At 36.9% G+C, this 12,657-nt stretch overlaps 1 protein-coding gene across 3 annotated transcripts in view; it reads left to right on the top strand.

The window, feature by feature from the left end:
• The window catches only part of EPG5 (ectopic P-granules 5 autophagy tethering factor), a 127,225-nt gene that overhangs the window by 27,728 nt on the left and 86,840 nt on the right, over positions 1–12,657 (top strand). For all 3 annotated transcript variants that reach the window (XM_027118406.1, XM_027118405.1, XM_027118407.1), the window contains 3 exons: positions 4,295–4,452; positions 5,498–5,652; positions 7,334–7,474. In XM_027118406.1, the coding sequence (XP_026974207.1) occupies positions 4,295–4,452; positions 5,498–5,652; positions 7,334–7,474 (454 nt within the window). The remainder of the gene's footprint in view (positions 1–4,294; positions 4,453–5,497; positions 5,653–7,333; positions 7,475–12,657) is intronic.

Raw genomic sequence — 12,657 nt, 5'->3', positions numbered from 1 at the left:
TCCACCCATGAACTGCTGCCCACCCCCCACCCCCCACTTCTGCTGCCTTCTGAGCTGTTGACACTCTTGCCATGGGCCTCATAGTCTCAGCCCCTTATTTTTATTTATTTTTTTTGCGTCTTTAATAGATCTTTATCAGAGTATGATTGCTTCACAGTACTGTGTTAGTTTCTGTTGTACACCAGAGTGAATCAGCCATATGTATACACATGTCCCCATATCCCCTCCCTCTGGAGCCTCCCTCCCATCCTCCCTATCCACCCCTCTAGGTCATCACAAAGCACCGAGCCGATCTCCCTGTGCTATGCGGATGCTTCCCACCAGCCAACTATTTTACATTTAGTAGTGTATATATGTCGATGCTACTCTCACTTCGCCCCAGCTTCGCCCTCCCACCCCATGTCCTCAAGTCCATTCTCTATGTCCACCTCTTTATTCCTGCCCTGCAACTAGATTCATCAGTACCATTTTTTTTTTTTTTTTAGATTCCATATATATGCGTTAGTATACGGTATTTGTTTTTCTCTTTCTGACTTACTGCACTCTGTATGACAGTCTCTAGGTCCATCCACCTCACTACAAATAACTCAATTTCGTTTCTTTTTATGCCTGAGTAATATTCCATTGTATATATGTGCCACATCTTCTTTATCCATTCATCTGTTGATGGACACTTAGGTTGCTTCCATGTCCAGGCTATTGTAAACAGAGCTGCAGTGAACATTGTGGTACATGTCTCTTTTTGAATTATGGTTTTCTCAGGGTATATGCCCAGTAGTGGGATTGCTGGGTCATATGGTAGTTCTATTTTTAGTTTTTTAAGGAACCTCCATACTGTTCTCCATAGTGGCTGTATCAATTTACATTCCCACCCACAGTGCAAGAGGGTTCCCTTTTCACCACACCCTTTCCAGCATTTATTGTTTCTAGATTTTTTGATACTGGCCATTTTGACTGGCGTGAGCTGATACCTCATTGTAGTTTTGATTTGCATTTCTCTAATAATTAGTGATGTTGAGCATGTTTTCATGTGCCTCTTGGCCATCTGTATATCTTCTTTGGTGAAATGTCTATTTAGGTCTTCCACCCATTTTTTAACTGGATTGTTTGTTTTTTGATATTGAGCTCCATGAGCTGTTGGTATATTTTGGAGATTAACCCTTTGTTGTTTCACTTGCAGATATTTTCTCCCATTCTGAGGGTTGTCTTTTTGTTTTGTTTATGGTTTCCTTTGCTGTGTAAAAGCTTTTAAGTTTCATTAAGTCCCATTTGTTTATTTTTGTTTTTATTTCTGTTACTCTAGGAGGTGGGTCAAAAAGGATGTTGCTGTGGTTTATGTCAAAGAGTGTTTTTCCTATGTTTTCCCCTAAGAGTTTTATAGTGTCTGGTCTTACATTTAGGTCTTTCATCCATTTGGAGTTTATTTTTGTGTATGGTGTTAGGTAGTATTCTAATTTCATTCTTTTACATGTAGCTCTCCAGTTTTCCCAGCACCACTTATTGAAGAGGCTGTCTTTTTTCCATTGTATGTTCTTGCCTCCTTTGTCATAAATTAGATGACCATATGTGCGTGAGTTTATCTCTGAGCTTTCTATCCTGTACCATTGATCTATATTTCTGTTTTTGTGCCAGTACCATATTGTCTTGATTACGGTAGCTTTGTGGTATAGTTTGAAGTCCTCCAGCTCTGTTTTTCATTCCCAAGATTGCTTTGGCTATTTGGGATCTTTTGTGTTTCCATACGAATTGTAAAATTTTTAGTTTTAATCCTGTGAAGAATGCCATTGGTAGTTTGATAGAGATTGCATTGAATCTGTAGATTGCTTTAGGTAGTATAGTCATTTTCACACAAAAGACTTGTACTCAGAAAACTATAAAACACTGATGAAAGAAATCAAAGATGACCTAAACAGATGGAAAAATATACCATGTTCTTGGATTGGAAGAATCAGCCCCTTATTTATGTGTGTTATGTAGTGGGTTTGAGTACTGGTCTGCCAAGACTGTTACTTTGGGCAAGTCACTTAATATTTGTGGTCTCACTTTGTTCATCTATAAAGTGGAGATGATGATGGCGATCCTACCCATAGACCTCATGGGTATAAGGATGAAATGCAGTCATATGTGGAAAGACTTTTTAAACCATAAAGGATTTCTCAAATGTAGGTGGTGGTTGTTTTTGTGTAGTTTCAGATGAGGAACAGAAAAACTGCTGATTTAGAGAAAGGTCAGGACTCTAAGTCTTAAAACTACTCTTAGGCACTCAGAAGGTGTGGGTCTAAGATAAAGAGAACTTGGGCTTAGAAGTTTATCTTTAGATTATTCTTGTCCATAATTTGGTGGTCTCACAAGGTGTACCAAATCCTGTGCCAGGGGGTCAACGCAGTAGCAACTGCTCACTGAAGCTTGCCTGGTGCTCGGGAAAAGTCTTGCATCTCTGATCTCCTGTCACCCAATCTTGTGTTTGTTTAGCTGAGAGGCAAAGCTTTTGTAGAGGAAATTCTCTGGTTCCTTACTAGGTCCTATACGCTGAGTTGTGAGCCCCTCCTGTAATATGTAATTCACACAAATAATTGTTTTAAATTTGAAAATGCTGAGAGCTATTGTTTTTGAGTATAGTTTATTTTAGAAATACATCATATGAGAACCAGGTATTTAAAGCCATGAAATTTAAATTTATTTGGCACTCCAGTGGAAATTTCTGACAGTAGCTATACCCCCAAGCTAAAGCAAAACAAACCCAAACCAAAAGATAGACAACAGAGACCTAAGCCAGACTTACTTCATGTCTGCCATATAGGAAATTTTGTAGCTGGAAATATTTACTGTCTTACGACATTACTTTTAAGGCCTCATTATTTTGGGATCCTTTATACAAGAACATCAAGTCCCATGTGAGGTGTTGGGATAATTATTTAATAAGACGGAAGCCTGACCCACTTGAACTTAGAGAAGTTTCTTTAACTCTGGCTCAATTATCTAGCTGTTGCTTTTCAGAGTCGAGTTCAATGGTGGTTCGGACCACTAGTGGCCTGGTGGGCCGCAGACATGGGTTAAGCATGCACTATTTAATTTCTTTTTTTCTTAATAAACATTATTTATAATTGGTTAAATTATAGTTTTGCCCAAAATACAGCAACAGTTTTGAGTACCTCCCTGTTTTTCTTTTTTGTATTTTTTTCCTGAGATAAAATTCATATAACAAAATATTATTAAGCATTTATTGAGTATTGATTGTTTTTGAGATACTGGTTTAGGTACTGGATAATGAAAAAAAAGATTCAGGGTTACACACTGGTTTATGCAAAGACTTGGTTTCTGCTCTCAAATTGCTGTACACTAGTATGTGTACATAAATTACACATTTATGTTTCTCAATGTGTGGTTTAAGGACGGCTTGAGTCTGAGTCATCTGGGGTGACTAAAAAAGTACAGATTCTTGGGCCCCAGCTGTGACCTGCAAACTCAGAATCTCTTAGGTGGGCCTTAGGATTCTGCATTTTCCACAAAGTCTCAGGGGATTTTTCTGCCCACTGTGGTGTGAGAAACACTGATAAAAGGGTAATGCCATAGTCAAGTATGGTTAGAATTTCATAATAGTGCTGAGGAGGACATCATGGGAGGGCTTCACAAATGGAGGGATGGCAGCTTGGAGTTGGGGAGTTCTCTCCAGGCTTGTCCAGGAGTGGTCTATATGAATGCAGAGAGGGCTGTGGTTGGGAATATGGGTCTGAGCTGTTTTGTGGAAGCCTTTGAACTTGGAGCTTGAAGGAGTTTGAACTTCATTTGGTGATGAGTGAGGAGTCATGGAGGGCTTTTGATTCCCCTTCTCCCCCCAGCCCCCAACTGCACGTGTCTCTGTGTGTACACATATACCTCTGTGCATGCTCAGACACATACATACGTCCAGTCTAAGCAGCCTCTCTGTTGCCCGGATGTTAAAAGGATCTTTGGTTCAACACCCAATTCTGCCTCTTATTATCCTCTGTGTGTTCTAGTAGCCTCATGTGTAAATTGGGGATAATGTCAATAATAGTGCTTGCCTTGGTTATAGTGAGGATGGAATGAGCTGAGAAATAGATGATGTGGTGATAGAACAGTGCCTGGCATAGACTAAGCGTTTATGTGTATTTGCTGTTATTGTTATCCATTCTCTAGGTGTTTATGACTGAAGCATGGTAGAAAAATTGCTGTAGTGTGATTTAAGAATTTAAGAATTCTTTTGTCTACATTCTCAGTATTGGTGAAGTTGACTGATACATAAAATTATTCCTGCTTTTCTGAAAACATGCAGACTTGGCATTTGGCTGTTTATGTCGGAAATGCCCTTCGGGACACTGTCTGTTCAGATGCTCTGGAAGCTCTTCTACCTCATGCACCAGGTGGGGAGCGGGAATCTGGAAAAGCTCTGTACTGCCCTCCTGCCTGCCGAGTGTAAGAAGCGCCTCCAAGGTACAGCCAAAATATGCAGCATCCACCTTTCCTACCTTGTGTGCCTTTTCTCTTCATGGCTTTATTCTTTTTGCTTTTAGAAGGACTGAGAGAGAATGTTTTACTCTGTACTCATGTGAAATTATTTTGAAATTTAAGACTGCTCTGTCGTTTGACTTACTAGAATGGTGGTTCCAATTTCTATTATTCTTCAAATGCTCTGGATAGTAAATTCTATTATAAACCCAATTTGGGGATAGGAAATGAAAATTGGGTTGGTAAATGCCCCATGGAGTTATTTTGAAAATACTGGAAATTTGATGAACTACCTTTGATTTCTTAAATGTGTAAACATATGAAAGGAATTGTTGGCTTGTTGCCTTCTTTCTGTGAAAAGTTCCATTGGGAATATATTTTTTAAACAGACTGGTTTCTTCCCTCTACACAACTTTGCCTTTGCAGCATTTAGTTTTCTGTCATATATGGCAAAGCTGATAATCAAGCCTGCCCTCTAGTGACAAAATGTAGTATTGCTTACAGAGCATTCTCTGAGGAAAAGGCAAAACATATATTGTTAATCATATTCATCAGTATTTCAGTCATGATTATAGCTAATATCTTGCCCCAAATTTCCATTTATAAGCAAATATTTTTTGTGTGGAATGCCATGTTGGTACTGAGTAGTTTACTAGTCTTTGCAGTTTTCATTAATAGGGCTGTCATTCATTTGGCTGACAGTTACCAAGTAGCTTTAAGTGTGCTGTTGAGGATGTCTTGCCTAGTGATAGTAGCAGTGCTTTGCAGTTGACAGAGCACTTCACCAGTCACATAGCATCTGATAAATAAAATTTAAGACAGATGAGGAAACAGAAGCTTGTTAAATATTCCTGAGGCAACATTATATTAGAGTTGGAATGTCATCTGGCCCAGCCTTCTTCCTGATGCCCGTAGAAATCCATTCTGGAACAAAGATGTTTGGTATCTTTAAATATTTCTTAAAGTCTTTTAATTTTATATCTTGATATATGTTTATTCTCTCCCCACTTTAATTTTCTTGAACTTATAGACCCAGAACATTTTGTGAACTTTGAGAAGTGTCTTTCTTCCATGAATAGCTCGGAAGAGATTTGCCTTCTAACTACTTTCGCTCAGATGGCTCAGGCCAGAAGAACCAATGTGGATGAAGACTTCATAAAAATTATTGTTCTGGAGATATATGAGGTTAGAATATTAAGTTTTAGAAATCAGCTAAAAAGATTTTCTTTTGGATTGTCCATCCATTGATTCTTTTGGGATTGCTTTTAAAAAAAATGTGACAATCTTGTATTGTCTGCACTTGTGGAAGGAGATCATTTCTAAGGAGTACCGAAAATATGAATCGCACCCATTCCATTTCCCCCTGCTATCTCTTGTCATTTGATGTATGAGTTTTGGTAAGGAACAGACAGTCTGGCACTGCCTGACATTTGTAGTTTCTATACTTTTCTCTCCCCCTGCCCCGGACCTGCCCCCCTCATTTCCACTCCTCTGACCCTGCGAGGAACATGGAAACCTGGCTTCCCAGCCAATTTAAATGAGATGGTGGAAATAGTACTGAACCTAGAGTTAAACGATCTGGCTTTGTTTTAGCTCTGCTGCTCATTGTCTATCTCACATCATAAAAGACACCTTACCTCTCTGGGCTTCAGTTTCTTCATCTGTAAAATGATAGGCTGGGATGAGATCCTCACTTTCTTCACTTTTTCACTGAGCCATCCCTAACAGTGGAAGAGAGTGAACTTTGGACCCCATGAGTTGAGGGACATAACTCACATGGTTACCAAAACATTATTTGGAGTTTTATATATATATATTTTTAAATACACATTTTCACTGTAGGCTGTCATTTATCTGTTTATCTTGGTAAAAAAATGTCCTCCAAATCTAAGTAAAATTATGTTTGAAGATTTATTATCATTCCCCTCAATACTCCAGTTTGAGAATGACAGAACTGGGTAATCTAAAGTTCTTTACCAGGATCAAATATCCTATTAAGCTGTTCCTATTCTTGTACTTTGTAACCATGCATGAGATTAAGGCCTAGATGGATCTGGAATTCCAAACTATCTTCATTGTCTGTAAAAATTGAGAGGAGGATGTATATTTTCACGTATGTTGAATGGCGTTCTCAAGATCCATTGCTAAAGTAATATTTATGCTCTTGAATGATATTTCAAGTGTTTTGACCAGTCCTCACAGTAAAAACTACATTCTGATCCTCTGTGTGTGTGTGTACACACATATGTGAAATTGAAGCAATACTTAATCTTACTGTGATGCACTCTCATATTTTTCTGTTCTGTTTTATTCTACTCTCTTATTTTTCTGTTCCCTTCCATTGTATTAAAAAAAACCAAAAACTGCTGGCCATTGGCATGATTGGATTGTAACCTGTAGTTTCGAACCCATTGTTTAAGAAGAGTTGGTAAACATTGATATTTTAGACGCTCTTGTAATTGAGGATCTCATTTTTTTTTTTTTTTAGAGAGAGAGTAGGTATTTCCATGAAATGCATTCTGATTTTCATCATGTTATTGGTTTCCTCAAATTTAGAAAAGTTTTAGTATGGAGGGATTACTTAATTGCTCTGAGGACTCTGGGAGTGCTTTCTGAATCCAGCACTTAAAGTCATTGTCGAACAGTTGCTTTTCCCCTCCATGCCCTCTTCCCCCACCTTCCAGACAGTCTGCTCTCTGAAGTTGTGCTCTCTGAAGTTTTGACATCTTTTTGTACATGGTGTGAGCCAAGGCTTCATCTGAGATTCTTTCTACTTTACTTGAAAACCTCCTAAATAAAGTATGGAAAGGTTTTTTTATTGATAAATTGGTATTAAAAATGCCATCTTCACCCCCTCCTACTTTAGGTATCTTATGTCACCCTGTCCACCAGAGAAACTTTTTCAAAGGTTGGTCGAGAGCTTTTAGGGGCCATCACAGCTGTTCACCCTGAGATAATTTCTGTCCTTCTGGATAGAGTTCAAGACACCATTGACCAGGTTGGAATGGTAAGAACACTGATTTTGTTTGTTTTGTTTCTGTTTTTTTTGTTGTTTGTTTGTTCATTTAAACCCTAGAGTATTGGAGCAGTGGGAAAAATAGTAAGGTCGTTGGGATGACTGAGTCACACGGGCACAACAGGGTGAAGAAAACATTTATTGTGTCTCAGGTTCACTGTGCCTGCGTGGGGTTGGCCGCTGCTTATAAAAAACTGTGGGTTGTTTCTCTTAATCTCCTCAAAGTGACTTTCCCACCTCCTTCAGTAACAGGTTTGTACTTTAATTATAGCTTATAGTTAATTCATAGTTTTTATTTCATAGTTTTGTTTTGCCTTCATAATTCTTATGTTTTTGTCTTGGAAGAAACAACTCTGATTTAGAAAGAAGCCTTGCTTTAAATCAATCAAAAACAAAATTAGAAGTAATTTAAGTTGAGCTGGATGTATATCGTTTAGTTCTGTCATTTGTCACAATCCCTTTTGTAATCTTTGTGTAGTTTTTAAAAACAGCTTTATTGTGATATAATTCACATACCATACAATTCATCTCTTTAAAGTGTACAAGTCAGTGGTTTTTAGTATATTCACATATATGTGTAACTATCACCACAGTTATTTTTAGAACATTTTCATCACCTCAGAAAGAAACCACATACCATTTAGCTGTCAGACTTCCATCCCTTCCAGCCCTGAGCAACCACAGTCTACTTTGTCTCTATAGATTTACCTATTCTGGACATTTTATATAAATGGAATCACAAAATATGTGGTCATTTGTGACTGGCTTCTTTCACTTAGCCTAATGTTTTCCAGGTTCATCCATGGCCAAATAGTACTTTGTGAGTGTATCATTTTTAAAAACATACATTTACTGAAGATTTTCTTCATCATCTATAATAAGGCTGTAATGAATGAATTTTTCTGACGGCAGGTGGTCATGTGTCATAACTTCAGGAGGAAAGTTTGAAGTTATAGTGTCTTTCTCTGGGCTTATGTTTGCACAGGGCCTTTCCATCTTATAGTCACTGCATCATCCCTGTAGGATAGATGACTGATAACTACTAATACTTCATCACATTCATGAGTGAGCAGATTCAGTGACAGATTGGTTTATGAGACATATTTTTTTCTAAATGAAGAATACATGATATATAATGCTTTACTTGGCAAAGTATATATATATTTTTACATTAAAAGAAATTTAATTGTGGTAAATTATACACAACATGAAACACACGGTATTAACCATTTTTCAGTTAAATGGCATTAAGTACGCTCACATTGTTTTGTTACCTACCGTCACCACCATCCATCCACAGAACTCTTTCATCTTGTAAAACCGAAACTCTGTACCCATTAAAAACTAACTCCCCATTCCCTCCCAGCTCCTGGCAGCCAGTACTCTACTTTCTGTCTCTTTGAGTTTGACTACTCTAGGTACCTCATAGAAGTGGAATCATACAGTATTTGTTCCTTTCTGTATGGCTTCTTTCACTTAGTATTATGACCTCAAGGTTCATGCATGTTATAACATGTGTCAGAATTTCTTCCGTTTTTAAGCCTGAATGATATTCTATTGTATGTATATACCACATTTTGTTTATCCATTCATCTGCTGATGGAACTTGGGTTGCTTCTATCTTTTCGCTATTTGAATTATGCTGCAATGAACATGAGTGTACAAATGTCTCTTTGAGACTCTGCTTTAAATTCTTTTGGGTATGTACTCAGAAGTAGAATTGCTGGTTCATATGTTAATTCTATTTTTAATTTTTTGAGGAAACACCATACTGTTTTCCATAGCAGCGGTACATGGTACTTTTTCTATTTAAGTAAACATTGTATCCCACTGGGATACAATTATATTGAGGTGAAGGGGTTTTCATTTGCAAACAGCAAGTTTTTGGTTGCTCCTTTTTTAGTGATCATCTAATGGAATGATTTCCAAAGACGTCTACAGTGGGTCATATGATTCTTTCAGTTTGATTGAGTTCATGACCTTTTTCTGACAAGTGTTTTTCTGGGTTTGGCCACACTTACATTTTTAATTAGGTCATAATACTTTTAGTAATAAATTGTGCCCAGAAATATTCTTAACAGTGAGTGTACAAATTAGACCCATAAGGTTTTTTAGAGTACATCTTTTAAAAGATGCCCCCACTCTCTGTTTAAATATATGGTTCCTTTGTGTTCTGTGAACTTGCTGACATTTTTGGAGGAACTTATTCAAGCCCCCTTGCCTTCAGATGAACAAGATGGCTTTGAATATTTTTGCTTTGACCTTGGGCTAGTCTGAAATCAGCTCCTAGCTCCAGAGCCTGGGAATGAGCTGTGGCTGTGGACCTAAATATTCATTGACACACCTGGGGTGTGTCTGAAGGTAACTTTTTCTGGAGGCCCAGCAGGAGAGGAACAATCCTTTGTGCTATATGTAGATGTGTGGGTATTGCTCTGGGTTAGGAATAGTTGTTGATAAGGACCAAGCCTTTGGGGACATCTCAAAGGAAAGAACTCAGATAAGTTTTGATGACAACCTGCAAATGGATAACATATTTTCCTATTGGTCTTTTTTATAATTTGAAACATGGGTTCACTTCAGAGGACATTCTACTTTAGTTAGTGAAATTCATGCATCTTCCTAACATCCTCTTCAGGTAAAATTAGCGATCTTCTGACTTTCAGTGAAAGCATAAATATATTTTAAAATACACTCTTTAAATTCTGTTTTGTTGGGAATTCTTATTAGGATTCTTTCTTTTTAATCATTTCTTTTTTTGCCTTATTGAATGCACTAGGCTTTTCATTACAATATGGAATAGAGTTAGTAAAAGTGGACCTCCTTGTCTTGTTCTTTATCATAGTAGAAAGGGTTCCAAAGTTCACCATTAAGTATAATGCTAGCTGTAGGTTTTTCATTTATACTCTCTGGTAGGCTGAGAAATTTCTACTTCCAGTTTGCTGAATTTTTTTTTTTCCATGAATGGGTATTTACTTGTTTTTTCTTCATCCATTGAGGTGGTCATATGATTTTTATCCTTTTTTCTGTTAATGTGGTGAATTACATTGACTGGTTTTCACATGTTGAACCATCATTGTTTCCTGAAATAAAAACCACTTGATCATGATATATTATTCTTTTTATGTATTGTTAGGTTCAATTTGATAATATTTTTTCTTGAGGGTTTTTGCATATATATTCATGACAGATATTGATCTGTAATTTTATTTTCTTGTTATATCTTTGTTAGGTTTTGGATTTAGGGTCATGTTGGCCTTGTAACACGAGTTGGGAAGCATTTCCTCCTCTTCTGTTTTTTGGAAGAATTTTTGTAAGATTGTTATAATTCTTCCTTGAATGTTTGATAGAGTTTACCAGTGAAATCATCTGGGCCTAGGGTTTTCTTCGTGTTTTGATAATGAATTCAAAATTTTAAACAGATACAGATTTTTATTTTTTTCTGAGTCAATTGGTTAAGTTATGTTTGTTTTTATTTAAAACATCTTTATTGGAGTATAATTGCTTTACAGTGGTGTGTTAGTTTCTGCTTTATAACAAAGTGAATCAGCTATACATATACATATATTTATGTTTTTAAAGGGATTTTTCCATTTCATCTAACTAGTTGAATTTACTGGCAAAGAGTTTTTGTAATGTTCCCATTTTAATGTCCCTGAGATCTTTCTTGGTAGCTTCACTTTTATTCTTGATGTGTAGATATATGCTATACCGTTATTTATTTATTTTTTTTGCGGTACGCGGGCCTTTCACTGTTGTGGCCTCCCCCGTTGCGGAGCACAGGCTCCGGACGCGCAGGCTCAGCGGCCATGGCCCACGGGCCCAGCCGCTCTGCGGCATGTGGGATCTTCCCGGACCGGGGCACGAACCCGTATCCCCTGCGTCGGCAGGCGGACTCTCAACCACTGCGCCATCAGGGAAGCCCCTATACCATTATTTTGTGTAGCTGGGGATAGTTGGTTTTCTGGACAGATCTCATTGCTATACTCATTGTTCTAGTACCATCATTTTGTTCTTTTTGTCAGATGCTTACAGGCTAAAGAAGTATTTTTCTATTTGTTAGATTGCTAGTTTACCATTTTATTCAGCACATTCAAGACCTTTCTTGACAAATCCTTCTGAAAATTTAGCTAACTGCACACACACTACACATGCGAAGGAAAGAAAGGATCTTTTTAAAATTCATTCGTTCTACTCGTCTTTCAAATTTTTTTTCCCGTTCTTTCAAATTTTGTTTTGCCTCCAATTTGGAGTAGTGCAGGAACCTAAAAAATGCTTGGTTATATGTTCTAGAGCTGAATTGTCCAATACAGTAACCACCAGGCATATGTGACTATAGACCCTTGTAATGTGGCTCATCCAAATTATGATGTGCTGGAAGTGTAAAACACTCACTGGGTTTCCAAGGCTGAGTATGAACAAAAGAATAACGTATCTCAGTAATCTTTTGTGATGACTACATGTTGGAATACTATTTTGGACATACTGGATTGAATGATATATATTGTTAAAATTAATTTTACTTGTTTCTTTTGACTTTTAAAAATGGCTATTAGAAAAATAAAAATTACACGTGTGGTTTGCATTAGATTTCCATTGGACAGCACTATTCTAGACATTATTTATGAACTGCTCTTCTGATTAGTCTTACTTAAACCAAACTGTATTAAGTGAACCCAGATTTATCTTAATTTGCACATGGATATGTTATTTAAAAGTGGTGCTATGGACTTTTTGTACGGGATTTTAAAAAGCTTTTATTATATAATCTTTCAAATATATAAAAAGTAGAGAACAATATAATGAATTGCTATGTACCTATCATCCAGTTTCAACAAATACCAACTCTTGGTTGATCTTGTTTCATCTTTACCCCCATCCACTCCTTGTATCTTCTTCCTAGAATGCTTTTTTATTCCTAGAATGCTTTGAAGCTAATAGAAATAATTTTTTAAATGATGTAGAAGAAATAATTATTTAAAGTGCTAAGTCTTTTTGTAAAATGAATGACTTTCCACTGATTTATCATGACTTTAAATTTGGATCTTACTATGGTGATTTTTTTTAATGGAAGTGTACCAGTTTACATACGAAAAAAAGCTTGACCTTTACAAAGGATTGCAAAATGTGCTTTTGGTGTATCATTAGTTTTAATATTCATTTGATTTGGTTGTTCA

This window comes from Aethalodelphis obliquidens, unplaced genomic scaffold (genome assembly GCF_003676395.1).
Source record: "Aethalodelphis obliquidens isolate GAN/ISIS:26980383/991018 unplaced genomic scaffold, ASM367639v1 scaffold19, whole genome shotgun sequence".
In the NCBI taxonomy this organism is placed as follows: Eukaryota; Metazoa; Chordata; class Mammalia; order Artiodactyla; family Delphinidae; genus Aethalodelphis; species Aethalodelphis obliquidens.
This window is presented reverse-complemented; position numbering and strand designations above follow the sequence as displayed.